General features: G+C 53.3%; 1 protein-coding gene across 5 annotated transcripts in view; it reads left to right on the forward strand.

Moving 5' to 3' along the window:
* Positions 1-2,103: 2,103 nt before the first annotated feature.
* JADE2 (jade family PHD finger 2) overlaps positions 2,104-26,602 on the forward strand; it is an 82,174-nt gene continuing 57,675 nt past the window's right edge. Inside the window, exons 1-6 of one of the 5 annotated variants that reach the window (XM_072872064.1) lie at positions 2,108-2,649; positions 4,838-4,945; positions 5,402-5,531; positions 9,494-9,551; positions 12,562-12,647; positions 25,194-25,351. In XM_072872064.1, coding sequence (XP_072728165.1) covers positions 9,494-9,551; positions 12,562-12,647; positions 25,194-25,351 — 302 coding nt within the window. In that variant the 5' untranslated portion in view covers positions 2,108-2,649; positions 4,838-4,945; positions 5,402-5,531. Of the gene's footprint in view, positions 2,650-4,837; positions 4,946-5,401; positions 5,532-9,493; positions 9,552-12,561; positions 12,648-25,193; positions 25,352-26,602 lie in introns of all 5 variants that reach the window. The other 4 variants (XM_072872066.1, XM_072872067.1, XM_072872063.1 and 1 more) reach the window with 4 other exon arrangements.

Genomic DNA, 26,602 nt, shown 5'->3' on the forward strand with positions numbered 1-26,602 from the left:
TTTGTTAGCGTTACAAAGCCTGTGGCAAGGGCAAGGAGAGAATCCTCTTCTTTGGGAGAGTTTTGTTCTGTCCTCACTGTCGGACTGTGTCCACGTCTTGCAGCCCTTGCTTTGTTCCGTGGGCAGTTTTTGGTTCTGCAGATAAGATGAGGATCCGGCCAAAATTTGTTTCCTTTTTGACTTAGGGAGCAGGTCCATGGCATGCAGGTGTCTCATGGAAAACAGATCGTGACAATGTAATTAAGAACTGCATTAGAATATGCGTGCACAAGAAAGTCTCCATAAATCGGTACAGAATGCCTCGCTTTGGACATTTCGGACGTTCTGACCAGGTAACAGAGTGACCTTCACAATATCCCTTAATGCAGCCTGCGCACCTACATGGGGTGGGATCCACAGGTGAAGTCCTGGCAGCGAATGCCGCTGGGTGCCGGAGCAGCGGGGCCAGCATCCGCCGAGGTACTTGGGGCTGGCAGGGACCGACAGAAAGGGGCCGTGCTCACGAGTCCCGCCGCTCTTGTACTACCAGGAACAGCTTTTTTAACTAGGGGCTGAAGTTTCTCATTCCCTGGGGGGCTGCTGAGCGGGCTCTGAGCACTGGGGAGCAGGTCCCCCAAGAGCAGCATCTTGAGGGACTTCAGCAGCCAGAATCAGGCATGTTTTTGCTGTGTGTTGTGAGCTGCTCTTCTTCAAAGCCCAATAACATGACTAATTTGGGGGGGTTTATCTAAAAGACCATAAAAGGCTGCCTCATGACAAATTTCAAGACCCTATTTCCAGAGTTACAGTCCTAAAAACAAAACAAAAAAACCTCAACAAGCCCAAGAACGACCAAAGCAACACTCCTCTCCTCCTCTGCTTTCATCCTTGGAAGAGCCAAAGGACTTGGAGCGTTCGGAAAACGTCCAGCACAGGCTGCCAAGGCAGAAAGTTGCAGCCTAATTCATTCAAGTTTGGCAAATTCTAAGGAGCCAGACCAGGGATGCGGAGTGGGGAGCATCTGACTGCCTGAGGTGCGGCGATTCTAGCTGGGGTCCCAATGGTGTTTAACAACCGGTAACGCATGGTTTTAGAGCTGACCAGCTTAACGAATTTAAGACACGATGGCAGATTGTGATTGAAAGACCGTCTTTAACCTGAATTTTAATCTTCGGCAGGAATGGTTTAAAACAGTGCAAGCCAACTTCTGCAATTTGTTTCACTGTAGGGCCTCCAAGAGTTTGGAAAGATGTACATTGCATAGACCGCTCCATCCAATTGTTATTATTTTAATTTAAGAAAGTGTTTTTATCTCGACAGCCGCGCTGTTGCTGTTTTTAATCCTGGGGAAACGGCTGGCAAGAGGCAGCCCTGAGCCACACGGAGCCCAAAGCATCCATTTGGGGAGCGCACGGTGGGCTCACCCCGGGGCGGGGTGGGCTCCTCTCCGCGGAAACTCTGCGAAGTTTGGGGGGGACCCCCCCGCCCCGGGGGCTTCGCTGCTGCAGCCGCACCTCCAGCCCAGCCGCTCCTCGCCCCTCCGCGGGCGCTGCGCGCCTCCGGAGCGGCCGCCTGTGCCGGCGCGGCCCGCGCAGCCCTGCCCGCGGAGCAGCGCGGAGGCACCGCGGCCCTCCCCGGCAATTCCCACGCCGGCGGCCCGCCCCGCGGCCGCGGAAGTTTGCTACGCGGGAGGGGTGGGGGGGAGGTGGGGGAGCGGCTCCGCACCGCGGCCCCCGCCCGCTCCGCGATGGGCAAGAACCGTCTTTTTGACGCAGGAGAAATGGCAAATTTTAAGTACGTCATTAATATGGCGCCAAAAGGTTTTTTTTTTTTTTTTAAGTATAAGCTTATTTTTTTTTTTTAAGGTTGCAGCAGCGGCCCCGTGTACGCCTGTGCACAGCGCGGAGAGGGGGCGCGGAGCCGGGGTGGGGGGGTGGGGGGGGCAGAGGAGGGAGGGAAAGAGTGTGAGTGTGTGAGTGTGAGTGCGTGTGCGTGTGCAGGGCCACGCAGCCGGCGGGACGCCTGCGGGGCGAGCGGGCTCCGGGCGTGCGGCGCTGGGGCTCCGGGCAGCGCCATGGGGCCCCGGCGGCCGGCGGGGGGGTGAGGAGCGGGGCGGGCGGGCGGCGGCGGCACGGCCCGGGATGGGACCCGCGCTGGCCGCACCTGGCCCTGCCGCTGCGCCTCGGGGAGGAAGAAGGCGCAGGAGGGAAAGAAATTGAAGATTTGGGGCGGCCGAGGAGGGGTGGGGGGGGTGGGGGTGTGTGTGTGTGTGTGTGTGTGTGTGGAAGCGCCGCCACCATTATCCGTCCCCGCTCCGAAAGTCGCTTCCCCGCCTCCCTGCCGGAGCCCGAGCGGCGGCGGGGCGGGCGGCGGGGCGAGGAGAGCCTGAGGAAGTGCGGGGTAAAAAAGAAAGAGAAACAGGCGGGCAGGGCTCGCCCGGCCGCCGCGGAGCGGCCATCTCGGCTGGGAGCGGGGCCGCATCCATGGAGTTACCGGGCGGCCGCTCCTGAGGAGGGCCCGGCCGGCGCGGCCCCGGCAATGACACCGGATTGAGCCGGCGAGGGGGCTCTCCCGGCCGGGGACTGCGGGAGCATCCCCCGCCCCCCGCCTCCTCCCCGCCCGTAACCCGAGAGACAGGCTCAACTCTTGGAGGACACTCTCCTGGCAAAGGTAAAGGCTCGGCGGGGCTGGCGTCGGGAATGGGCTTATTTTGCAGCGGATGGTTATTTTGCAGCTCCCCCTGCTTTGCTTGTATTTATTTATTTATTTTTTTTTCCTCCTAATTTATTTTTTTCGCCCTCCCCCCGGCTGCGAGGCGGGGGATGTGCAGCATTTCCAGGGGTGGATTGCGCATGTTGGTCACTCTTGTTTTAAAGTGTACGAGGGAGGCAGCGGGAATGTAAACAAGAACTTTTAAAGGCTGGGCTCGCCGCTTCGCCTTTTTATTTCCCAAATTAATGACTGCGGCAGAGGCTGCCCCGCGCCCTGCCCGCCTGGGGGAGGGGGCGCGCCCCGGGGCTCCTCGGGGCGATGCGCGGCACCGGGGGGCTCCGCGGGCTCCGCGGCCGCGCAGCGCTGCCCTGCCCTGCCGCGGGGCCGGCTTCGCGGCCGGGGAGCGGCGGGCCCGCGGGCGCGGAACGCTGCGCGGGGCCGGGATGGCGGTGCCCGGGGGCGTGGCGGCTGCCGGCTCCCGCCTGCCCTCCCTCGCTCCCTCCCTCCCCACCGCTCCCGGCCGCCGCGCCTCGGGGCTTTCCCCGCCGCCTTCCCCCGCCGCACCGCGCCGCTGGGTCTCCGGGCTGCCGGGCCCGGCAGGCGGCCGCCCCCCCCCTCCCTCCCCGCATCGCCCGGGCCCGAAAGCATCCCCGTGGCCCTGCCGGGGTCCCGCGGGCAGCCCCCCTCCCCCCTCCCCGGCCACCTGCCCCCTCCCCCGGGCTCCCTCATCTCTCGGGGGCGGGCAGCGGCCCCCGCACCGGCCCCGCGGCCGCTCCGGCCCCTTCCCCGCTGCCGAGCGGGGCAGCCGGTTCGCCGGTAGGAAGCGGGGCTGGGAGCGGCTCACCTGCCGCCCGGAGCCTGCCGCCCCCCGGCCGCTCCGCTCCTGGGGAAGGAGGGAGGCAGCGACCTGGAAGTTGGGAAGCGCTGCAAAGGCAGGGGGGGTGCCGAATGGTCAAGCTGGGGTGCAATTAGGGGAAAAAAAACCCAAAACAAAATGACATCTCTCCATACCTGTACATCCTGAGCGCTTTTTTGAGTGGGAAGGATGGCATTCACAGGGAAGATTCCCAGCTCCTTCGCTCAGCACCCACAGTGAAAATTGTTTACTTACGGGTTTGAGCCTAGACCCTCCTGCCGCTGGGACATTTCAAAGAGGGGATTTTGCTTGGGAAAAAAATCAGTGATCTCAGCCTTTCTCCCAGGGGTGAGGAGCCCGGCTCTTAGGAATGGTGTTTGACCTTTAAGCATTTATTGGCTACTGAGGTTAAAATAAGCTTGAGATAGAAGTAAAAATAGCTTGCGGAAAGGTTAAATCAAAGGTTAAATTTGTTTTTCCTAGGAAAATTGAAGCTGATGTCCAAAAATGAAGGCTTGGAGCAAAGGATGGGAGGGTACGCGTTAGGTCTGTAGGCAGGGAGATGCAATTCCTTTCAAGTATTGGTGGCTGCTGATACTGTTTGACACCAAGTTCTGAAAGTTGGTGGATAGGTGGTCCTCCAGCTAAGGTATTTTAACTAAGGTCTGGTCTTTGCCTTTCTCTGGGTAATTGGTACAAAGATTGGTGTGCCCAGAGCTCCTGTTGATTTTCCTCTGAGTTGCAGATGCTCACAGACCTGCAGGATGGGGCAGAAGAGCCGTGCCCTGTGTCCCTGCCCTGTGTCCCTGCCTGTCCCCTGCGTCCCTGCCTGCTCCCTCCTGCCCAAAGGCAGGGGTGGCCCCGAGTGCCCGCAGTCACCTTTCTGATCGCCTGTGCTCTGTCTGGGCTTGCTGAAGGAAAAATGGATAATTAGAGGGTTACAAGTCAGAAGAGGCACGCAAAGTTATAAATGTGAGCAGCAAAGAAAAAAAATCCCCTTCTAGATGTGGAAAAAGGCAAAGCACAGGAAGTAAACGAGGGCTTGTTTTGTTTTAAATTTAAATGAGATTAAATTTTGCCCCAGGGAACCAAGACGGCAAGCAGAGTTGCTGTGGAGGAGAGGAGGAATGGCTCTCTCTTCACCTGGGCAGTTGGGTTTCTGCTGGGGCTGGAGCTGGAGCTGGCAGCAGGCTGCGGAGGTGGCGGAGGGACAGGGGCCGGCTCCCGCTGCCCAGAAAATGAGTGTTCCTGGGTACCAGGGTCGTGGCTTTCTGGATTTCCACTTTGCAGGGTTGCCAGGGAGGTTAAGAAGAGAGCAGCGCGGCTTCCCCTGAGATGTAGGGGCTGTGCACCAAGATTTGCTGACGGTCTCTTGGCAGAGGCGACGCGCATCCTTCGGTAGAAAAGTTTGTTCTTCTGTTATTGTGAAATTGGGGCTGTGCCTGCGTCGGGGGATGCTGCTGCTCTCTCAGAGCCTCCTATAGCAGCGCTTGGCTCCAAAATTATTAATGAGCAAAGGCAATCCGAGCAGAACAACCCTCCTACGGTATAAAAGCCGGGACCTTCCAGCCCTCCACCCTTCTTCTTACACTTTCTAACAACCTGCTGGTATTCCTAGACAGAGCAAAAAAAAAAAAAATAGTTAACGCAGAGGGGAAGCGTTGCTGAGCTGCCCCTCGACTCCGTGTCACCTGCCGGGGCACGGGCGATGGGGACCGGGGCTCTGGGGCCGGGGGCCGTGGAGCGGGGCCGGGCTGGCCGGAGCGGTGTGCATGCCGCTGGGGGCACTATGTTCTGTTTGTGTTCCTATTTCTGGGCTGGAAGAACAAACAGGGAAGTGGTTTTTTTCTGCAGTCTCATTGCAGCTCACAAACAGAGCAGAGAAATTCAGCCGGTGGTGCTCAACTGTCACAGCGGCAGAGGTGACGGTGCAGGGGGACCGAGCGCGGTGCATCCCAAACCTGCGGATGAGCGCTGGGAAGAGGTGATGACCCCATACTTTTTTTTTTTTTTTTTTTACTGCAACTTCTGCAGGTTTCTGTGCCTGTTCCCTGTGTGCACAGGCACGTATGAATTTCTCTAGTTTGCTCGCTCCAATCCAGAATGGTTCGTTCTTGCAAACAGCCCATGCGCATGGTGCTGTGATGGCACCAGGAGCTCCAGATCCCACGTGGACTTGATATTTCAGGGAGCTGGGGAATGTCAGCGGATTCCCCAGAGCACAAGGATCCTGGAGGGGTGCGCAGAGGGCGAGGAGGTGGTCGGAAGGAGTTGGTTGTTGCCTGAAAGGCTGGATGAGGCATTTTGGTTTGGTGTGCATGGGAGCATGCATGCAGGGAGGAGTGCCCGGGTGGGACAGGAGCTCAGGATCTGGGCACATGCATCTCCGGGTGTGCTGAAGAGTTCTCCCGGCTTACATGGGCTGGGCAAAATTGCATCTCCAAAACCTCTTCTTCAACCCTCCCTCCCCTGCTGCGAGGCAGGACCAGGCAGCCTGAGGCCATCATCTCAATTTTACCGCCAATCCTGTGGCTAATTTGTCCAAAGCCCTAGTGATTTACATTTGTTTAGGCTGATGGAGGGCCATCATCTTCCTTGGTTTAGCATTTATCTGCCTTTCTCAGCTTGAACAAAGGCAATGCTGAACATGTGTTAGTTTGCAAGCAATTCCTTAGTTTGCAAGCAATTCCGCTTTCGGGTTTCCAGGAATTAGCGCAGGGCTGTGCCTGTGGATTTGAGTTGCAGACACTTCAGGGGGATGTTCATTTGTTTATAAAAGAAACCCACATCTGTTTCTGTTTGAATTTTTTAAGCAAGCATACATAGAAACCTTTCTCTTGGTTTCTGGCTCTGTAAAAGCTAGATTTTGGGCCAAGTTTGACCTAACGGTGACCTTTTCAAAGTATTACAAATTTTTTTGGTATTTGTTTATGACTTTAATAATGATGCCATGCGGGGAATGGGTCAGTTAAAGGTGAAATTAGCTTCTAATGTAAACAAAGGATTACTTTTGGAGCAGAGACCGTATTTTGTGGAGACTTTAAATTGCTTAGTAGTACACCAACTGGATTGCTTCTGGGAGCTCGCTCCGTGTGAGGCTGTCGGGGCCGGAGCTCCGGCCCTGGGAGTGGGAGGGCTGTGGGCAATGGGTCCCCCCGCACTGGGTGCTGGAGGGGTGTCGGGAGCCGAGGGCTCACCCAGCCACCATCAGACTTTATAACCCTGTGCTCCGGGTGGGGAAATGGCCCAAATACCCTTCTTCTCCAGTAGGTCCCTCTGTTAAGTACCATGCGGTTTACTGCTGTTTGGCTGCTGAAGAAGATGAGTCCAGCATCTTCTTAACACTGCCTGGAAGTTCACCATTTTCTGAAAAGGTCTGGTTGAGCCCTGTGGTTTTGGCCCCAAATTTTCCTTCCTTCAGGCACCCAGTACCTCATGGGCCGTTGTGTGCCATCCTCTACCCGGGCAGTAGTTGCCTTTTGTTGCCTACCCAGTTGCAACAGAGATGTTTGTACTTTGCTCAAGCCTGAATTTCAATTGAAAGCAAATTGAAATGCAGTTTGGTTCTAGAGGATGCTGTCTCAGATCCTGCCAAACAGTGGCAAAATGAGATTTACTGAAGTAGAGCCACTATTTTACCTGCAATGTGAACCACTTCTGTATATGAATGTAAATTCATACTGTCTTACAGGGAGCGCATAGAAGTGTGTTGTGTAGGTAGGTGTAGGACAGGAGCGGGATGCAGGGACCACGTTCAATTACAGGGATGGTCAGTGCATCTTCTCACATATATATCGGAGCCAAAACCAGTCCCAGCATCCTGACACCTGTGCTGTGCATTAATCATATACCTTTTTCCCTCCCTTGGAAGGAGAGTGATGTCAGTGTCGCTGTCTTGCTGTAAAGGCAAAGATGGGAAACACTGGAAATCCCACTGCTATCAGTAGCATTCCTTTGCTTCAGCTCAGGTGTTTCTTTTCCCCATTGACTTTGGCTTATTTAATCTCTGTGACTAGGAGCTCCAGAATCAATAAAAGCATAGCTCCAGCTTTGCGCTCCAAAAACCTGTTTGCCACTTCAAACCAGTAGGAACCAGTTTAAAAGGTTCAGGTAGAATTTCCACTAAAAGTAAGTAAATTGGAGTTAGAGCTGTCTTCGATATCATTTTCCCCAAGCAAAATCTAATGGCTACTTGGAACAAGGCTGGTTTAATAACATCTGTTTCCCCTTGAATCACTGGGGGAAAGTATTGATATTGCCATATTCTCAGGGAACATTTTTAATCATGTTTTGACAGGGCAATGCCTCACCACAACACCAATAGTTAAAATGTTTATGATACTTTGTAGTATTATCCCATATAATGGTGTGATAAAACATAGCACATATATTGTAAAATACAAGCATTGCAAGGGGTTTATATGCTTATGTGGAAGTTTTCCTGTTGTTCAGGGGGAAATGGCATGCCTCTATAGCCTGCTATCCAGTCTGTGTGCTGCTAATACCTGCTGCGACCGAACCACACAAAACCAGCGTTTTATTATCATTCCCACTTGTCATTTGCGGAAGCAGCAGTGTGTATGCCATGTTAACAACCTTGGATTCGTACAAAATATCTCAGAAAGTACTAGGAAGAATTCCACGAGATTAACATTGTTTTCTGCGGGCGTATTTTAGCTCACAGCCTGTTGGATCTTTGTCTGGTCCATGGGTAGCACTTTCCATCCAGAGCTCCCCAAGCCCTATATTCATCAGCCACCAGCCACATTGGTAAACTGGGGTCTTCAAAAGTTTAAATCTCCTTTCCCTCTCCTTTCCCTCTCCTTTCCCTCTCCTTTCCCTCTCCTTTCCCTCTCCTTTCCCTCTCCTTTCCCTCTCTTCTTCCTCTCTTCTTCCTCTCTTCTTCCTCTCTTCTTCCTCTCTTCTTCCTCTCTTCTTCCTCTCTTCTTCCTCTCTTCTTCCTCTCTTCTTCCTCTCTTTTCCCTCTCTCTTTTAAGCACCTGGTGGTACAGCTACTTGACTTTCAGCTCCGAGAGCTCGGTTCCTGAGGGGCGAGTTCAGGAGAACCTGCTGATTTCAAGCGGTTCTGTGGCTTGTTCACAGTCACAATGCAAATCAGCAGCTGAGCTTGAACCAGGTCTCCTGGCCTCCTAATCAGTGCGGTGGTACCTGCTGCTGTGGTTTTGTCCCCACGAGGATGGAGAAGTCCCAGCAGCTGGGCAGAAGCCGCTTGCTCACCCCCCCGGGCCCTGCGGTGCTGGCGGTGCTGGCGGGGGGCTGCATGGCTGTGCCGGAGCGGGCAGAGCAGCTCTGGGTGATGGGAAGCGTGCTTCAGACTTGGCTAGCGTGTGCTGGCTGTGTGACAGATACACCAGAAGTCTTAAAAGAAGTAGGTACCGCCTGAGTGGGAAGATGAGTCAGAGGGTAAAACCCCGGTCTCATTGTACACAGGGGTCCTCTTCAGCTCCGTGATGCTCGGACTTCCCCCTGCAGACATACTGAGAGTGCACATAGTTTCCATTCTTCTATCTGTGCACTTCTCAGATTTGCAGCCCAGATGGGTAGTTCACGGCATGGCTTTTGTCCCCTCCAACAGCCCCACGGGCCGTGGTGGGGCATCCTCCCGTGGCGATGCTCTTGGTTGTGAGTCCTGCATAGGCAAATTGCCATGCAAAGCTGAGTGATCAAAGTGTACTCGCTGTATCTCCTAGGAGCAGGGAAAGCTGGTAGAGAGGCACTGGCACCCTTAAAGTTTAAAAAAACCACTGTGAGGATTGTTTTCTTCCTTTTTCAAGCTCCTGGGTAGTTGTCTGTGGTGGGACAGTACTGGTAGGTGCTGGCTGGTGCTGGGATAACTGGTGTGCAGATATTCAGAGATAACAGTGATTTGGTGCTGAGATGAGTTTCCTGGGCATTAAGTGTAATGTTCGATTTCTTTTGTTACAGATGGAAGAAAAACGACGCAAGTACTCGATCAGCAGTGATAACTCAGACACCACTGACAGTAAGACCTTTAATTCAAGGCTTTGAACGAGATAACTAAGCGATTCACCTCCAGCAGGGAAAACGCTTGAATAATTACTTTGCAAAGAGCGGAGGAAACTACATTTGCTGGGAAGCCTCTGCACAATGAATTGTGCGCTGGGCTGGGTTTGTCAGAAATGCAGCAACAAGCTGATAGCAATTTAAACACCCCGGCTGTGGCTCCTCCTAACTGATGAGAGTGTCTCCCTCGTGTGAGGAGTCTGGGTGAGGGAGAGCTGCTGATTGCAAATCTGCTAACGAAGCAAACACCCTTGGTAGACGAGTTGTCCTTTCCTGTGAGCTGCAGCCTGGGACCAGTTAGCTCTTGACTGAGTTGTACTGGGGGAAAGGGAAGTTTTTACTGGAGTCAGGGTAAAACCGGAGCCGCCTTGTTCCCTTCTTGCGAGCCGAAGAGCGATGTGGGAAAAGGGATAAGGCTCGAGCCAGCAAAGCTTGCAAGCCCACGCTTGCTTTTCAACATCTACCTCGCTTCATCCTCATTCAGGAGAGCACAGAAGCATGTGCTCAACAATAAACATGTGCAAGTGTGCTGAATTTTGGCTATAAATAGAGTGCTTTCCTCTCCCACTTATTCCAGGGTTTCACCCACTGCAGACATACCGCAGTGCCTTAGTGTTCAGTACCCTCGAGGCACTAGGCTAATCCCTTGTCTGGGCTCCGGAGTTTCCTACTAGTTGCTCTTGGTTTCTTACAAATGTCACAGTAATTTCATCTGGGCCGTGCTGGGAATTTGCTCTCCACACTTTACAGGATCTGGCTGCTGGATATCCGAGAACGAAAGGGACTTCGCTAAAGACACTAAACTTCTGGGCCTTTTCCTAACAGGATGATGGGGAGATTACAGGGGGTTATGGAAAGGCAGATCTTGCTGGGTTTGGCTGCTGTTCCCACAGCTTTAGCCAAAAAAATTGTCAGCGTGACCGGAGTTTGCACCGCTACAGCCAACGGGAACCTGCTGTTTGGCTGCCGGAGGGGCCCCCCGTCCTGCTGGGGCACTGGGGGGGTCTGGGGGCTGAGCCGTGCCTACGGAAAGTGTTTCAGGCTCTGTCAACACCGCTCGCTTCTCGTAGAATAAAACATCTCTATCTCAGAAAGGGGTTTATTTTGGAAGCCGTGCTCCAAACTTCCCATCTCCTAATCCTCAGATGCTCAAAGGCTTACCAAGCCGAGCCGTGCTAGCTGGCTTTGGGGGTAAGGCATCTTTAATCACGGTATTAAACAACATGGCCTTATCTCTATTGGGCTTGGATATTTATGCTGCAGGTGATATCTAAGCTGTTGACAAATGCTCTCCTGCGGGATAATTGTAAACAAAGTGATGACCTTCTTTTTTATGCCTCCGCCAGGAAGGCATGGTAGTGGCGTGTTACCTAAGTCTGCATAGTTGTAGCACCACATTGTAGCTTGAGAAGAGGGGGCAAGGTGGAAATCAGGGACTCGATCTCTCAGTATAAAGTGTGGATCTGCTGCTGCAATGCTTTGAGCAGCTCGCCGAGTAAAGCGGCGTTTCCCAGCGGCTGCAGCAAAGGGACTGCTACTGTGGGCTTTGCCTATGCAGTCCTGTTACATCCTGAAATGATTAAAAAAATGTGTTTATATGGAGCCCACTTTAATGACATCTAGCCTGATACTGCCGTCAGAAAAACAGCTGTCCTTTGGGAGCGACTGATGCCATCAGATCTGGTCTTCATTTTATGAAGTACAAGAAAGTGGGTTTATCAAGTAAAGAGTGCAAGGTGAACTAGTGCCTCTTCCCCTGCGAGCAAAAATAGGCATGTGAGATTTATCTGGGCTCATGAGGGACTCAATTGCCTGAGCTGGCGGAGGCTGGGACATTTCCCACTGCGGTGGTACCGCACCCGGGACAGCCCTGGTCCCTCGTGCCAGCTCAGCTCCTGGCCAGAGCCCCTCCTGAAGTCCTTGCATGCATGGCTCCATCGTGTTTGGCAGTGGCTTATGTGCACGCTGTTGTTTCCTCCTGTTCAGCCATCCAAGGATAAAATCAGTGTTAAATAGGCCTATCAATAGTTAATTCGTTGCACCCCCACAAAAACATTTTTATATAGTGGAATCTGGGGGGGTCCTGCTATACAGAAGACCCAAGTGTCATCATAAAACAATTCCAATAATTAGTTTATTATTTATTATTACCAAATACATGCAGCTTTTTTTTTTTAAGTGATAGTAACACATATGGGTTGGAAATAAAGATTAATAACATGATGGTCCCAGTGCATTTCAGGCTTTAGCTGCCCTTGCTTTGTGGAGGTGGTAGCGGTGGTGATGATACTGCTTCAGTCAGGATGATGAGAGTCCATTCATAATACTCCCAGAGTAAAGTAATCCCAAATCCCAAAGCAAATACTCTCTTACTACCGAAAAGCATAAAGTGCATTCGCTCGGTGTGTTCTGTTACGTGGTTCCCGCTAGATGCAGAGTGGATTGCTGAACTGCACGCAGGCGTGGAAGTTATTAGTCCTGGCAATGGCAGAGGAGTTCTACCCAATTTGGTCGATATTTTTGACCATGGAGTCTGAAGTCCTCAAGCAGTTCCGATGCTTGTCTTTAAGCATCCTTGTTAGGAAATTTTTAGCATTACCTTCTCAATTCCTGATTCCAGTAGATTCCTGATTTCAGGAATGAGCCTTGGCTCATTCCCTTTTAGAAGCCATTCTTGCTCATGACTTTGGGTTTCTCACTTCTGATGTCTGCATTTGAAAACAGTGTTTTTAAAAATTTCGGAGGCCTCTGTTTCATCATCTATAGCACCAGGAAAGTGATGTTCATCTATTCGGGTGAAGTACACTGGGATGTGCACAAAAATAATGCCATCTCAAGGTCTTATCACCTCTTAGTGTTGACCCAAAGTGTTGGTTGAGGCTGTAGTAGCAGCAGTGGGGCTGGTGACAAAGATATGGAAAAAACTTTGTCTCTTTTCTGGATAACCTGTCTCTGTTGCCTCATTGCAGGTCACACCACGTCCGCCTCCAGATGCTCCAAAATTCCGAATACCAAATCCACCTGGTCACGGCAGAAGGAGAAGAAGCCCTCTGAGGTAGGTGGGCTTTTAGACTTTTGCCAAAGGAGAGTTTTCCCCTAAAGCTGTGCTTGCCCAGGTGTGGTGGCAACTGGGGTGCCTGTGGCTGGCTGTGGGCGGTGGGTGCCAGGACAGGGCATCCTCCAAGAAGCCAGAGCCCACGCTGCAGAGCCGTGGCTCCCACCAGCCATGCCAGCCTCAGCTTCGTGCTCAGCTCTGCTGGGAGGGAGCAGGCAGAGGTACCTGGAGGGCATCTCTGATGAAGGGTGGGGGGGTCCTTGTGCCCACTCCATTGGGGGGTCCTTGTGCCCACTCCATCCTTGTTGATGCAAGTGGAGGGAGGTTGAGTTTGGTGGGATTGGGAGGTCCTACAGTATCGGGGCGGCTACATGCTGAGGTTCCCCGGTCTGGGGGCCCGCCTGGATGCCCTTTCATTAGCGGCACAGATCATAGCACTAATGCCAGGGGAGGGTGGCTCGGTGGCGTGGAGGCTCCTCCCCGTGAATAAGTGGGAGGTACAGAGAGCCGTGAAATGAGAGACGGCACAGCTGAGTTGGAGATTATGTTGTGTTGGTTTCCTCCTGTCACGGGGCTCAAGGGCATTAAGCCGAGGCCGTTGGTGTTTGACCTTGCTGCAGGGTTTGCCTCGCTCCTAGCTGGTACGGGCAGAGCTGCCCACCCCGGAGGGCATTGCCCAGGTTGCTCCTGCCAGCTCTGCGGTGCGGGGTCTGGGACTGGGTCGGGAGGAGCTGTGTTTCCCAAGGATCGTGCTGGAAGGGACGATGCTGTGCCCTGTTTTCCCTCGCGTGCCTCGGATACGTTTCCACTAGACATGGAAACTATACTAGGCATGAGCTGCTGTTGTAGCAACTGCAGTGTTTAGCGGTGGTCATCTTCGGTTCACGAGCAGTGTGAGCAAAGCCAGAGGGACGTTGTTCTCACATTCCCTCCTCTGGACCAGGGTCAAACAGAGCTAAATTTAGAAGCAGGTGAAGCTGGCGTGGCTAATGCTTGCTCACGGGCTGTGAACTCCTTCCCAAGCCCCCACGTTACGCCTCTCCTGAGGCTGTGGCCCAGTAAGCACAAACCTAACGTCCTCTCTTTGCGTCAAGCTGAGTAGAGATTTTGAGGTTTTCCTGTGGTCGCTGCCCGAATTACAGCTGCACTTAGTTCTTATCACTCTGACAGATTGACATTGATATATCTAACGTGTTGGCAGTGGACACAGGCTTAAAAAGTCCGAGTTGTTTGTGCCTTGGGTAAAGAGAGGGGCTGAAAAGCTGTTATTACCAGCTAAGGTGATTGGAAACACTCGAGAGCAAAGAACCAGGGGTGCAGATGTCACTGGCTGCTGACAAGGCTGTTGGAAAGTTGCTCATTAGGGCTGGTAATGTAATTTCTTTATTATAGATGTGTCCCTTGAAATGGGTGGGTGAATGTGTTCTGTGAGCTGAATCCCCCATTGAAAAAGTGAAGCGTTTAGGGCATCTCCTTTTCCTGGGGTGTTGTTAACCCCCCCACCCCCCACCCCCCCGAAATAACTGCCCATCCCTGTGCTCGATGTGTCTGTAAAGGCATCAGATGAGCTGTGTAGGTGCCTTCGGGGTCCCGCGGAGATGCCTGGCGTTAGATCTGGTTCGATCGCGAGGGTGCGACTCAGGTGGGACCGACAGTGCCGCACGTGCCACCCTGCTGCTGCCCAGTAGAATCCTCCCCCAAAAGAGCCTGCGTCGGGAGATCTCTTTCCACATCCCTGGTACAGACACGCTTTTGTCTTTAATATGAATTAGCTTTATCAGCCAGCTGGGAGTTTACCTGGCTGCTAATGAAGTTACTAGATAGAAGTCCAAGACTCCAAGTGAAAATGCTTCTGCACGTCATGAAGGATGGTGAGACCCAGATCTAAGTTTTGCTGCTCTACAACAGCTGGAGTGAAAACTAGATCTTAGTCCAGAGCACCCGGGGAGACGTCAGATGTGGGGCCTGCGGAGGCGAGGCTCATCCCTCTGCTTCATGCTCCGTTACGCCAAGAGGACGGTTCTCAGTGAAATGTAGCTCTGGAACAAATAAAGTGGAGCAAAAGCTTAACAGTGCCCAGCTTAGCAACGGTTGGGACAGAAAGTGAACCCTGGTGGCATATCTGAACTGAAACTCCAGGAGGATATGGGGAAGCGATGTGTAATTACTCAAGTTGGAGTTTGGCCAGGGTGCTCAAGCTGACAAACCATCTTTTACAAAAGCGTGGTGGGAACCCGAGCAGATGGGAGCGGTCGAGATCTCAGCTTTACTCCCCTTACCCTGCATCTCCCCCGTGGCCGCTGGCATCCGGGGCTGCTTGAATTCAGCTCCAGGTGAAACCCAGGGGTCAGGAGAGTGGGGACTGTCCTGGGGTTGGACATAGGATTGCCCTGCCCAGCAGGTCCCAGACCTGTAGCAGTGCATGGTAATGTTTTGGAGGTGCTGGTTTATAGCAGTGCTGGTTTATAGATTTCCTCTACGACACCATCTGCCAAACTTTTCCACAAGTGACCCATCTTCCTCTCTTACTGTGAGCACCCGTGAACCCGTCTGGTCCATGTGTGGGATCCACTGCCCGTCATCGGTGAAACACTGCAGTGTTTGGCACGTCCCGGGGCGTTTCTCGCAGGAGCCCTGCAGGGTTTCAGGCACAGACTGGGATGGTCATCGTGTCCTGCTGGAACAAGTACCGAGAAGTGTAAAACATAAACCACACCACTGTTAAACTACTTCACATGAAACAGTGAAGTACTTTTCTCTTTGCTGTCCCATTGAGGATGGAAACCACAGGAGGGTAACAGGGAGAGCCTGATGAATGTATTATCAGATATTAAACCCGCCCGGGCAGTCTGCCCCAGACATTTTGGGGCTGGACAAGCCTTTTCAAACAGTAACTCAAACTCCAGGTTTACACGTGGCTTGTAGGTTTATCAAGAGCTGAGCTGCTGTCCCGGTGCCAAGGGTCCGGGCACGTCCCGAGGGATGGCGATGCTGGAGGATGGGCTGGGGGAGCGGGGGGGTTTGTGTGCGTGGGGAACCGCCGAGCTCTCCTGCCCCTCTCAAAGTCGTGTCCCTGTTTCTCTGCGAGCTGCTGCCTGCATTCCCCCTGCCAACCCGAGCAGGAGATAAAAAAATCAAAAGCATTAGAGTTACATAGTTATTAGCCAGGTCAGGGGGTGATGTTTATTATGAAAGACTCTGTGAGAAGGGATTAACTATACACATTAAAAACCACCCGATACAAGGCATCTGGAAAAACAAGCTTCTTAACATGGAAAAGTACTGACCTGTTTGTAAACATCCGTGAAGGGGGCCGCTGCCAGGGAGGGTGATTATATTTATCTGTGCCTGTCACGGGGCTCTGCCCGGGCTCTTTCGTGATGTATCCCAGGCACCAGGCCTCCGTCTCGGCTGCCTCCCTTGTAGAGGTGACAGTCCTCCTGCCCTGCCCCACGCCTGGGCAGCAGAGATGGCGGGGCAGAGCCCTGGTGCGATGCCGACGGTGCCCCGGGCGTGGGCATGGCTCTCCTGCCCTGCCTTTGCCTGTGGGCAGAGGGTGGATGTGGGCAGCTGCCAGCAGCTTCTTGCATCTGCAGTGATAGCAGTCTACCAATCTGGTCATTTTAATTAGTCTCATTAGAGCTCGTTTGTCTCTGAACCTGGCCTCAAACGGAGTGTGGTGGCCGGTACCCATCCCTGGGCACCGCCGGCCGAGGAGCCCTGCGAGGAGATGCTGGTTGTGCTCCCTGCCCCAGGAGCTGGAGCAGAGGGGATGCTCGCTCAGGTCCTCCCTGTCTTGGATGCCGAATCTGCAGCGGGGAATAAGATGTGCCTGAAGTATGGATTTCTGCTTCTTTTACTGGCGCATTAAGTGCAATCCTGCCCCCGGCTATAGGGCTGCTGGGGATACGAGCGCAAGCCTCGGTGGTTAGACTGCAGTCATCAAGCCCTCTCTCCTGTTTCTGACAGGGAACAGTTGTCAGTGTCTGAGGAGAGAATAGAAGAACAAGGCAAGTGTGTAATGATAGTCGCTGGTTCTATCTGCCAGCTCCCAGCCATCAGCGGCCTGGGGACTCCCTCGGATGCGCCTCTGAGTCACTGCCTTAGCCGGCGTGTTAGTCATTAGCTCCTGGACTATTTGGGATCCAAAACACTACCCTGCAATGAGTTGCACTGCTAGAATAATATCGTGGGGGGAAAAAAAACCCCTGCTTTTTTGTGCAAACCACCTGCCTGACACCCCTCCAGCCATCCCTTTTTTAAGCTGAAGAGCCCTGCGCAGTCTCGGCTCTCCTCTGCGGGTGCTGCTCATCTCACCGGACATCCTCATCGCCCTTCTCCTTTGGTCCGGACCTTCTGGAGGCGAGGGGACCGCAGCTGCAGGCAGGGTTCAAGATGAAGGGGAAACCACAAATGTATACAATTTACGTTATTTTCTGTTTGCCTTGTTTAGATATTACTTCCGTGTTTTGAAAGATGTCTTTTTATATCTCTTTACAAGGATTTAACCCTTATAACAAACATCCTCATTGCTTTCCTTCTAAAAAGTAATTCTTAGTGCATTAGATCTTGGTTGTTTCCGTGCCATAGGTATATAATGGCCCAGCGCAATGTGAATTTAGTCTCTGGGCTCTCTATACTTGAAGAAGGGCTTTTACGAGTATGGCCAAGCAAGACTGGACATGCTTTTACTGGGCTGGATGAGGAGAAAATCCCTCTCTGTTGAAAGGTTTGACTGCAGTGGCTTTGTCACTTTTCCCGAGCTGGCTTGGGGATAACAGATTAATACCATTGTCTTCTGAATGCTGAGAAGGGCCAGACAAAAATGCTTCTTGTTCCTATTTTAAATTCTGTTGTTCATTGAATCTTTAACATTCAGCGTTTCGAGAGGAAACAAGACTAGATGAAGAGATAGCAGGCTGGCCTCCAAATGAACATGAGAGTATGTTTTTCCCCACAGGTGGATAATATTGCTGCTTACAAACATACACCGGGCATTGCCGCGTTTCGGAGCCTTGCTACCGAATATCGCCGCTCGTCTCGTTGTGGAAAGGGCTGGAAAAATGTGATATAACAGCAGGGCAATAGGGCTGGGGGGTGGGAGTGGAGCAGGACTGGGCAGGCAAGGGCTGCACCCGCGGAGGTGCCGGCTCAAGCTGATACGAAGACAGTTTGTACAACCAAAAACTATTCCCAGGACTCCCATTGTTCCCGTTGTTTTCTCTTTCTCTAAAAATCCTTGTGACTCATGAGCTACAACAAACAATTTTATGCTTGAGAGGGTGAAGGGCTAATAGTGCTGGCTGGAAATGAGGAGGGAGCCCTGCACATGAGGCAGCCGGAGACTCCCTTGGTCCCAGCGTGGATGGAGAAAGGGGGTTATGGCCAGGGGATGTACATGGGACACGGTGCCAGGCCAGCAGTTAGGGAGGAAAAAAAGAGTGTTGAACCAAAACCTAAGGAAAACCTGTTATCTCAGCGTCAAAAAGCACGCCCACGTCCCTTGTGCGGTGACTGCTTGTCCTTCAAAGCGATGCTGGGAGTGCCACGCTGCCTGCGCTCGCTACGGAGAGGTCGTCCGTGCGAGATCCCGCATTGCTGCGGTGGATGTGAGGACGTTGGGGGAGGATTGCAGATTTCTTGGGTTATAGGAGGGAGTAGATTCAAATGTAAGACTTCGGATGCAGGCTGTGGTCAGTCCCTTCCCACCTCCCCTGTCCACCCTCTCCCTCGTGAGCACGTTGCGCTTTCCAGCATGCACTTGATGTTGAATGATGGGCTTCATTTCTCTGAGATTTCGTACCAGTGCTTTGCAGTGTGGAGTGCTTTGGAAAGGGTTTGGTTTTTTTTTTTGCTAAAACTTTTCAGGCATACAGATGTTTTTGCATATGAACAAAATTGCATCCCGTCCCGGGACTGGGAGCAGGGATGGAGCTTGTCCCTCTGCCCCAAGAGCAAGGTCTAAAAGCCCCAAGGTCATCTGGGTGCAGATGCAGGGGAAAACGTGTAACACAATTCCTGCTGGCTCAGAAAGCCTCGTGCGCGGCAACCCGGCCTGCTGGAGCCCATCTGTGTGTGGCTGAGCCGCCTGGTCCCTTCGGAGCCACTTTTCACCCGGGCTGGTTTGCAGCAGGCGCCTGGAGCCGGCGGCCCCGGCTGCGTACCCGTGTCGGGTGATGCTGAGGCCGTGCCGCCTTGCTGGGTGCGATCATCCACGCTGGATCCTGCACGGCAGTTCCTGGGCTGGCTGCTGTTTTAAAAGCTAATTAAAACCAGCGCTAGACGAGTGTTTCTTTTTGTTTCGATTTAAAGCCCAAAACAGATACAGCTTTTTGGCTCTTGCCCAGGAGCTAGTTTCATACGAGCGGAAAGTCATTACCGCGGGATCTGAATTCGGTGTTTTCAGGTCGGTATTTGGGGCTAAGGGGATAATTGGCAGGCTCAGACCTATGGTGCAGTCACTTGAAAAGCTGAGTCCTTGACAGAGCACGTAAAGTGGGAGCTGAATGGCGGTGAGATTGCCGGGCCACTTTATTAGAGGTGTTTGTGAGTGAGTCAAAGAACCTGGAAATCGATACAAGGATTGCACAGAAAGGTGGTGGAGAGGCTCGGAGAGGGGCTGCTCGGCCACGGAGGAGGAGGAGGAATGCTGCTGCAAAGTGATGCAGCCTGGGAGTCCTTCGCTAAGGGTTCCGATGCATCGCGGCGTGCCCGTCCCAGCGAGGCACCACGTGCCACGTCATCTCCTCCCAGGGCTACGTGTTTCTCTCTGAGGTTGTCCAAGCATTGGACAAGTTGATGCTAGTCCGTGCAAGAGCTCCCGGAGATGCCCACAGCCGTCTCAGGGGCACGGGGAACCGCTGCGTGGCTGCGTCTGGTGGGTGAAGCAGCAGATCCTCTGCGAGGTGGAACGGCCAATGCACGAAGCGTGTGTGGCTGAAGGAGGAGCTGAATCCAACCCCTGCCTCGCAGGTCTGCCATAACCACAGGAGCATCCTTCCTGCGCCAGGCTGGAGCGGGGTGAAGCATTAGGATGTGAAAATCAGAAGATGTATTATATTTAATTAGCTTGGGGGGGATTTTTTTTTTTTTTTTTTGAGAGAAAATTGATACAGCTTTTGCTTCACAACAGTAAACTGCAGAAATAGCAAAAAATATTAATGTATCGTTGGGGAATGCGATGGCTTTGGTGTCCCAGTGACTTTTCACATTCCTGGACCACCAGGACCGGCTGTCCTGGGGAGGCAGTCAGTCCAACACCGCAAACTGGTGGGCTGAAAGGATGGGGAAATAGTAGAGACCGGTAATAACAAGCTTGCTTGACCGGTGAGATGTGAGTGCCAAGGGTCACTTAAAGGTTTGCGGACCTTGGAAATGGAGCCGACCCAGAGCGGTCGGATCTGCAGGACCAGGCTGTGGCTGGCAGTGGTGGTGCTGGGGCAGGAGGGGTGAGCTTGAGTCTGTGACTACCCAGTAGTTCTTCGGTCCAGGGAGCAATAATTGCCTAGAAGTTGCTTCCTACGCAAAAAGATCTGGATGGGACCGTGTGTGTGATCAGACAGCTTCTCCACACGGCTGGTGGGACAGCTGGAGCAGCAGGACCTCTGTGGTGGTGGCCCGAGCTGCTGGGGAGAGGTCAGTGTCCTCCTTGGGCTGCTCTGGTAGAGCCTGGTCCGTGACGTGAGGTCGGTGTGATCACACTGGGAATTAACCTGCCACCTCGGGTATGAGCGACGTGGATGTGAGCAGGGAAGCCGAGATGTGAGGCCGATGGGCTGCTTTGGGAATGGCAGTGGCAGAGGAGGGGAGGGAAGCTGCTGCATGGACTGCTGCTTTCATACAGTCCTTGATGGTTTGCTCCTCCTGCCTCGTTGGGTACACTGGTGCCGAGGAGCGGGATCTTCAGGAGTGTTTTTATCAACTCTTACTCTCTTTATCCATCACCATAATATCCACAGACACCTGCATTTTGTGTGCTATAACCCGTTGCTCTGTGGGCAGTGTGGGAAGGCGGTGGCGGGTGCAGTGGGACCCGTGGTGGGGTGCAGGCATGGTCCTGCCATGGGTGCCAGGGCTGGCAAGGGGGAGCGAGAGGTGCAGCCCCTGGCAGGAGCTGCCAGATTTGCCTCCCTGCTGCAGCTCCCGGGCGAACGCTGGACACCTCCTTTAGTTTTTCCTTTTCCTCGCCGTGCCGTGCTGTGAAACGCTCCTTGTTGCTCACCCATGCGGCTGTGGGATCAGCAGGGACCGAGAGGGAGGTTTTCTCCGTGCGCCTTTCTCCTGCCTGGGCTCTGAGGCTGCACGAGCACGCCGACCCCGACTCCTGTTCCCTCTCGCTTGGAAGTAGAAAGGCAAAAATGTCTTGGGATTTTGCAATTTCATGTTCTTTTTCCCCGCCTTTAAAGCTGACACGTGGGCGAGGCTGGCCCCTGGGCATCGGTGCGATGCATCTCCGAGCATCGCTGAAACCTGCCTGAGGTTCCCGAGCAAGCAGAGGTAATAAAGCGCACGTCTTGGTTTGGCCTTCCCCATCACTGGCAGATCAATAGGCAATAAACTGGATCCTGCTGCCGAGCTGGAAGGGGAGGACGGAGCCTGGCCAGGGCTGTGGCGGTGGCGGGGGGAGCAGGGAGCGGGGCAGCCTGGCCGCAGAGACAATTTGTCAGCTCCTGCGGACAGGGAGAAACAGTAAACACTCCTATTGAGGGAAAATTGCATGTTTTCTGGTACCCAACTCTCTCTTCGCGACCAGGTCCTTGGTTCATCAGTGCCCAATTTATCCTTTATTTGGTTTTCATAAATAATTCAGAGGAGTTTGAGTAGAATAATTGAGTCTTTTCCCAACCCTAATCCCAGACAATTCAAAACAAAAAGACATTTAGATTACAATTTGAGCGTATTAGCTGTTGGGAGATTTCCAGACAACTGATCTGCTTTCCTTTACAATTTCTGTGCCGTTCTATCATTTCTAAAGTGTTCTGCTTTGATAGTTAATAATTTGAGCATTTCCAGTTCTTCATGAAAAGACAGAGGCATCGCTGTGATAAAGTGCAGGCGGGCGTGCTGTCGTTGGATGGGTGAGCTTATCTGTTTTCCAAGAAGGACTAAATAAATGAAGTAGTGAGATTGCAAATCCAGCCTGCGATGTGCCTTATCATCTTCAGGGAAATAGATACAATCGTGCTTATTTGGCTTAAAATTAAAACTAAGCTGCTACGCCGATGTGAGCTGAAAAGCCAGAAGGGATGAATTTGGGGAAGACTTAACGCAGGAAAACACGAGCCGGGGATCCGCACCATGCAGAGGGGAGACATTATACCCAGGGCTGATCCCGTTGCTGTGTTTTCCAATGCGGAGGCTGCGGGGTACACGCCGGGGTTTGCCGGAAGGTTTTGCATCTGCTGAGGGTGTTGCGAAGCATTGGTGAGGCTGGTCCTGCTGGTTCAGAGCAGCGGTGAGCAGCGTGGGGTGGGATGCTGCCGGGGTGCCGAAGCCACGGCCCCAGCAAACAGCTGAGAGCGCTAACAAAATTTTCTAAGTAACAGCTATAAGTAAAGCGAAATGTGTTTAGTTTCTGACACGAGGATTGGATGGAGCTGTTTTATTTCCTGCCCGTGGACAGCAGCACTCGGAGGGGGGGACCAGGGCTCCCCAGCCATGCTGCCGGGTCCTCCCCGGGTTGGCTGCACGACGTGGGGCATGTCGGTGCAGGCTCCTCCGCCTCCCTCTTCATCAGCAGGAGGAAGGTGATGGGCCAGGCGTTGACATACATCTGCCATGGCCACCCACCCCGGTGTTACCTCGAAGCCACGGGGCCCATCGCCTTTAAGGCTGTCGCCTGGCGCTGCCTTTGCAAAAGAAAGTGGGGATCCTTGTTTTGGGGTAAGGCTCTGGAAAGGGCACTTCTGCGATGGGTGCCAGTGCCCCGGGGAGGGGGGAGACCTCTCAGGGGAGGTTAACAACATGGCTGGACTTTTCTGGGGGCCGCTTGCCCTGGAAAGAGCAGTCCCACGTCCCCCATCGCTGCTCCTGCGCTGGCTGCCGCGTTGCGTGCCCTGCAGCGGGAGCACGAGCGTGCCTGCTGCCCTGTGCTGCCTGCGGGGCCCTGCCTGCGCTGCCAGCACCGTGCTGGGCAGCTTCACGGAGGAACTCTGTATATTTGCCTGCCATGAATGGGTGATGCCATGCTCCTGCACCCCGTGGCGTTGCAGGGGGTTTTCTCAGGAGGCAACTGAGTTGGCGGCGAGGGAGGTGGAGGGCACTTACGTGTCAGCAGGGTCCGGTCCGGGGAGTTTTGAAAACCCACTGAGTGCCCAGCACCTTTGGAAACCATTCCTACCTGGCTTTGCTCATGAATCCCGAGAGTGAGGCTCTCCAAAATAGTGCTCTCTATAACAGCTTTGCGAACGGAGCGGCATAGATGCGCTGCGATGCTCCTGCCCTGGTGCTGGTGGCCGGAGCAGGGAGGTGGCACCGGCCCCCCATGCTGCCCTCGGCCACGCGTGGTCCAGGCGGGGGGAGCATCTTGTCCACCAAAGCAGAGCGGTCCGAGGCGGGGAGGCTCGCTCGGGTTTGCGTTGTCCTCGTCGGAGATTGGCACCGAAACTGGGTAACGGAGATGCCGTTTGCCCGAGTTGTGACCCCGGCAATGCCGGGGTGTCAAGAACAGGGCGTATTTGTACACTGTGTTTTAGAAAACAAGCTACAGCAGGGTTACTCTGCTTGTTTTGATACACAGACACACAGCACTGGAAGGCCGATGACATCTCACATATCCCTTCTCTTGTTTAATTAACATCTATCTTAATTTTTTTTTTTTTTACATTTCTCACACTGGCAGCGTATTAAAAGGTTACTGTGGCATCTGTAACCATGTATTTGTGGCACATAGAGACTTAAAGGAACCTGATCTTTCTCAAACTGAGCCTAATTCTGACTGTAATATGTAGGCTGTTAATTATGTTTATTGAAGGATGCGCTGAGACTGTGTCTGGCCAACTCAAATCAGGTTTATATAGACGTAGTCAAAAATGTCTCCAAGCAGATGCATCAGGAGGAAGGTACCAGTAAAATTCAAAGAGGTCCCAACATAGAAAAGGTTGTTTATGTATTGTATTTAACTCTAATTGGGTTAGCAGCTGAGACTCTGAGGATTAAACAAACTGACCTAAATACTGGTCTCAGTGGTCTAAGTTAACGTCTAGGTTCCTGCATCTCAGCTGATTTGGTTTCCCCAATATTCTCCAAAGCGTATTATCTTTGTGTCGAAAGCATGAAACCATATTGTATCATTTATTGTGGTTCTGACAAAGCGATGCTCATTTGGAGAATAGACTCTGCAAACAGATTAAACAGCATCTGAAGAAAACACCTGATCTGTCCCGGCCCCGCAGAAGGGAACGCAGAAGTATCAGGGATGGAGTGGCTGGAGCGAGATGGTGTCCAGGCATGATTGCTGGCACCATCGGTTATTATCTCAGCTAATAGCAGATGGTAGAGAGGAGAAAGCATCCATTTTCATTTACAATTTATTTTTATGCTGCAAGAGGCAGGATTGCTGGAGTCATTGCTGTCAGGCAACCCTCTGGAAGGAAAACCTTATTTACTGTGAGGGATTTTTTTGGAATGAGTTTTTCATTGTATATTGGGGGAAGGTGCTGCAGGGCCAGAAGTGAGACGGAGAACGAGCCCGTTTACTGCCCGAGGGGCTGGAGGATTTTCATAGAGGAGGGGTCCAGTGTGGATCTTACAGGAGGTTTATTGGGTCAGGAAAAATCTCCATGTGTTTGGCTGTGCATGTGTAAGCAGGCACCCAGATCACCTTTTAGTCGGGCGTTTTCCAGCTCTAGCGTAACCCAGCCTGGCTTTATTTTGCCTTCTGCTCCTCGGTGGGCAATCACCACTGGAGCAGTCGAGCCCCGACGGGATACCTTCTGCTTTTGGCTGTCCCCGCTCGGGGCAGTGAGGTGACACAACGGGGACATGAATGTTTGGGGTGATGAGGTGGCTCTGTGTTTCCCGCAGCTTTATTCATGCCAGGAACAAAGAAAGCATCATTTCCCCCAGCAGGTCTGAACGTGGAGAAGCCCAGTTGCTGTACATCCCTTCGTGTACGGAGTAGATATTTGTGTGGCTATGTTAAAACATTGATCCCCTAAGGGAAAGCAGCCTGTCATTTCTTTGGTTTAATATTAATTTTTGGTCCGTGTCTTGGCCGAGGTCGCACCCTGCGGCCGGTTTGCACGTCTGCCTGGGCTAGGGGACCTGGGAGGGGTTGCAGCTGCGGGGGCTCGGGCTCTCGGTGCTGCCTGGCCAAGCATGGGCAGCCCCTGCCTGCGTGCCTTGGTCTCCCCGAGCCCTGCCCAAACCTCACCCCAGAGGTGACATGAAGTGACACCCCGAAGCTGTGCTGCTGGGGACGCAGGCACCCACCACGCTGTCCCCTGGGGACCGTTTCCCAGGGCACCCTCCCCAGGCACGCGTGCACCCAGCCTCTGCCAGACCCCTTCACCCTGCCTGTTGGATGTTTTTTTTTTCCCAATGCAGGTTTTCCGTACGGATCTGATAACGGCCATGAAGATCCCCGACTCCTTCCAGCTGAGCCCTGACGAGTACTACGTCCTGGCCGATCCCTGGAGACAGGAGTGGGAGAAGGGCGTCCAGGTGCCGGCGAGCGCCGAGGCCATCCCCGAGCCCGTGGTCAGGTAAGCGAGCGGGGTCCCTTCCTCCGGGTCCCCTCCACGGGGTCCCCTCTGGCTTAGTGGGGTGCACACCATCTCGGAGAGCACGTAAAGGGGATGCACTGGCACTTCCCGCTGTACCCTGCCGTGGGCAGCTTTCTGAAAGTCCCTCTCGTATGTGCCTGGCTTTTCTCAGGCGGCAGCGAGGAGCCGTGCCAGGCAGGCCAGCTCCTCTTGGTTGGGGAATTTTAAAAAGACCTGATAAAATCAAAGGGAGGATAAAAAAAATACCAACAGAAAACCACTCAGAACATCAGCCTCTGCCTGGCTGGTTGGTGCGTCTCCATCTAGAAACACGTGTCTGTACTGCTGGTATTTCACAGCAGGGGTGCAGGAGTTGGCCCTTAAATTAAAAACTTCCCTCTTTACCATGTAAGCTGTTTGCGTGTATTGGAAACGTGACGGGCATGCCGAGATTCGGGGCTTGGGAAGAGAAGCCCAGCAAATAGACAAGCATCTCCCGGACCTTGTAGAGATGACGTCTATCGGCCTAGATCGGTGTCTCATTAGCTATTTTAAAATAGGGAACTGAGTTTTAAAATAGACACTTAAACAGCTGCTCGGGCAGAAAAGAAACGTGGGGGAGCTGCTACCCGTTCGCTGTGTGCGGGGGATTATCCCAGGGCGAGGGCTGAGGCTGCGGGGGAAAGGCTGGTGCTGCCGGTGGGGGGATCCGGGCAGGTCAGGAAGGGACCCCAAAACTTGCAGGGTCGCACCCGAAAACTCACAGGGTCGGACCCCAAAACTCGCAGGCTTTGCAGGAGCTTTGCAGCTCTCGTGCCGGTCGCTTCGTGGCGTGCGACCCTGGGCGCGCATCCCGTGAAAGCGCTCGTGGAAGCGTCGTGCCGGCGCGATGCTGGGGCCGCGCGTGGGAGCGGGGCGGCTGCGGGAGGATGCGTTTTGCCGAGGGATTTGGGCAGGGTGCGAAGCCCAGTGGAGGCTCCGCTCGTCCCACAGCAACAGCAGCTGCCGCTGCAGCTGCCGACCTCGCTTCTGAAGTAAACTTTTGTGTACGCTCCCCCTCCTCCCCCGGGGAAAACAGAGAAAGAAATGAAACTTTAATGAGTCTGAACACATCAAAAGGGAAGTTGTAAAGGGGGCTGTTGAGTTGATTTAATCCTTGGGAAAAAAAAAAAAAAGAGAGGGAAAAAAAAAAACAACTATGTGTGGAATATCTTTTTTTAGTTGTCTTTGATAGCTAACCGCAGTCTGGAC

This window comes from Ciconia boyciana, chromosome 9 (genome assembly GCF_034638445.1).
Source record: "Ciconia boyciana chromosome 9, ASM3463844v1, whole genome shotgun sequence".
NCBI lineage: Eukaryota > Metazoa > Chordata > Aves > Ciconiiformes > Ciconiidae > Ciconia > Ciconia boyciana.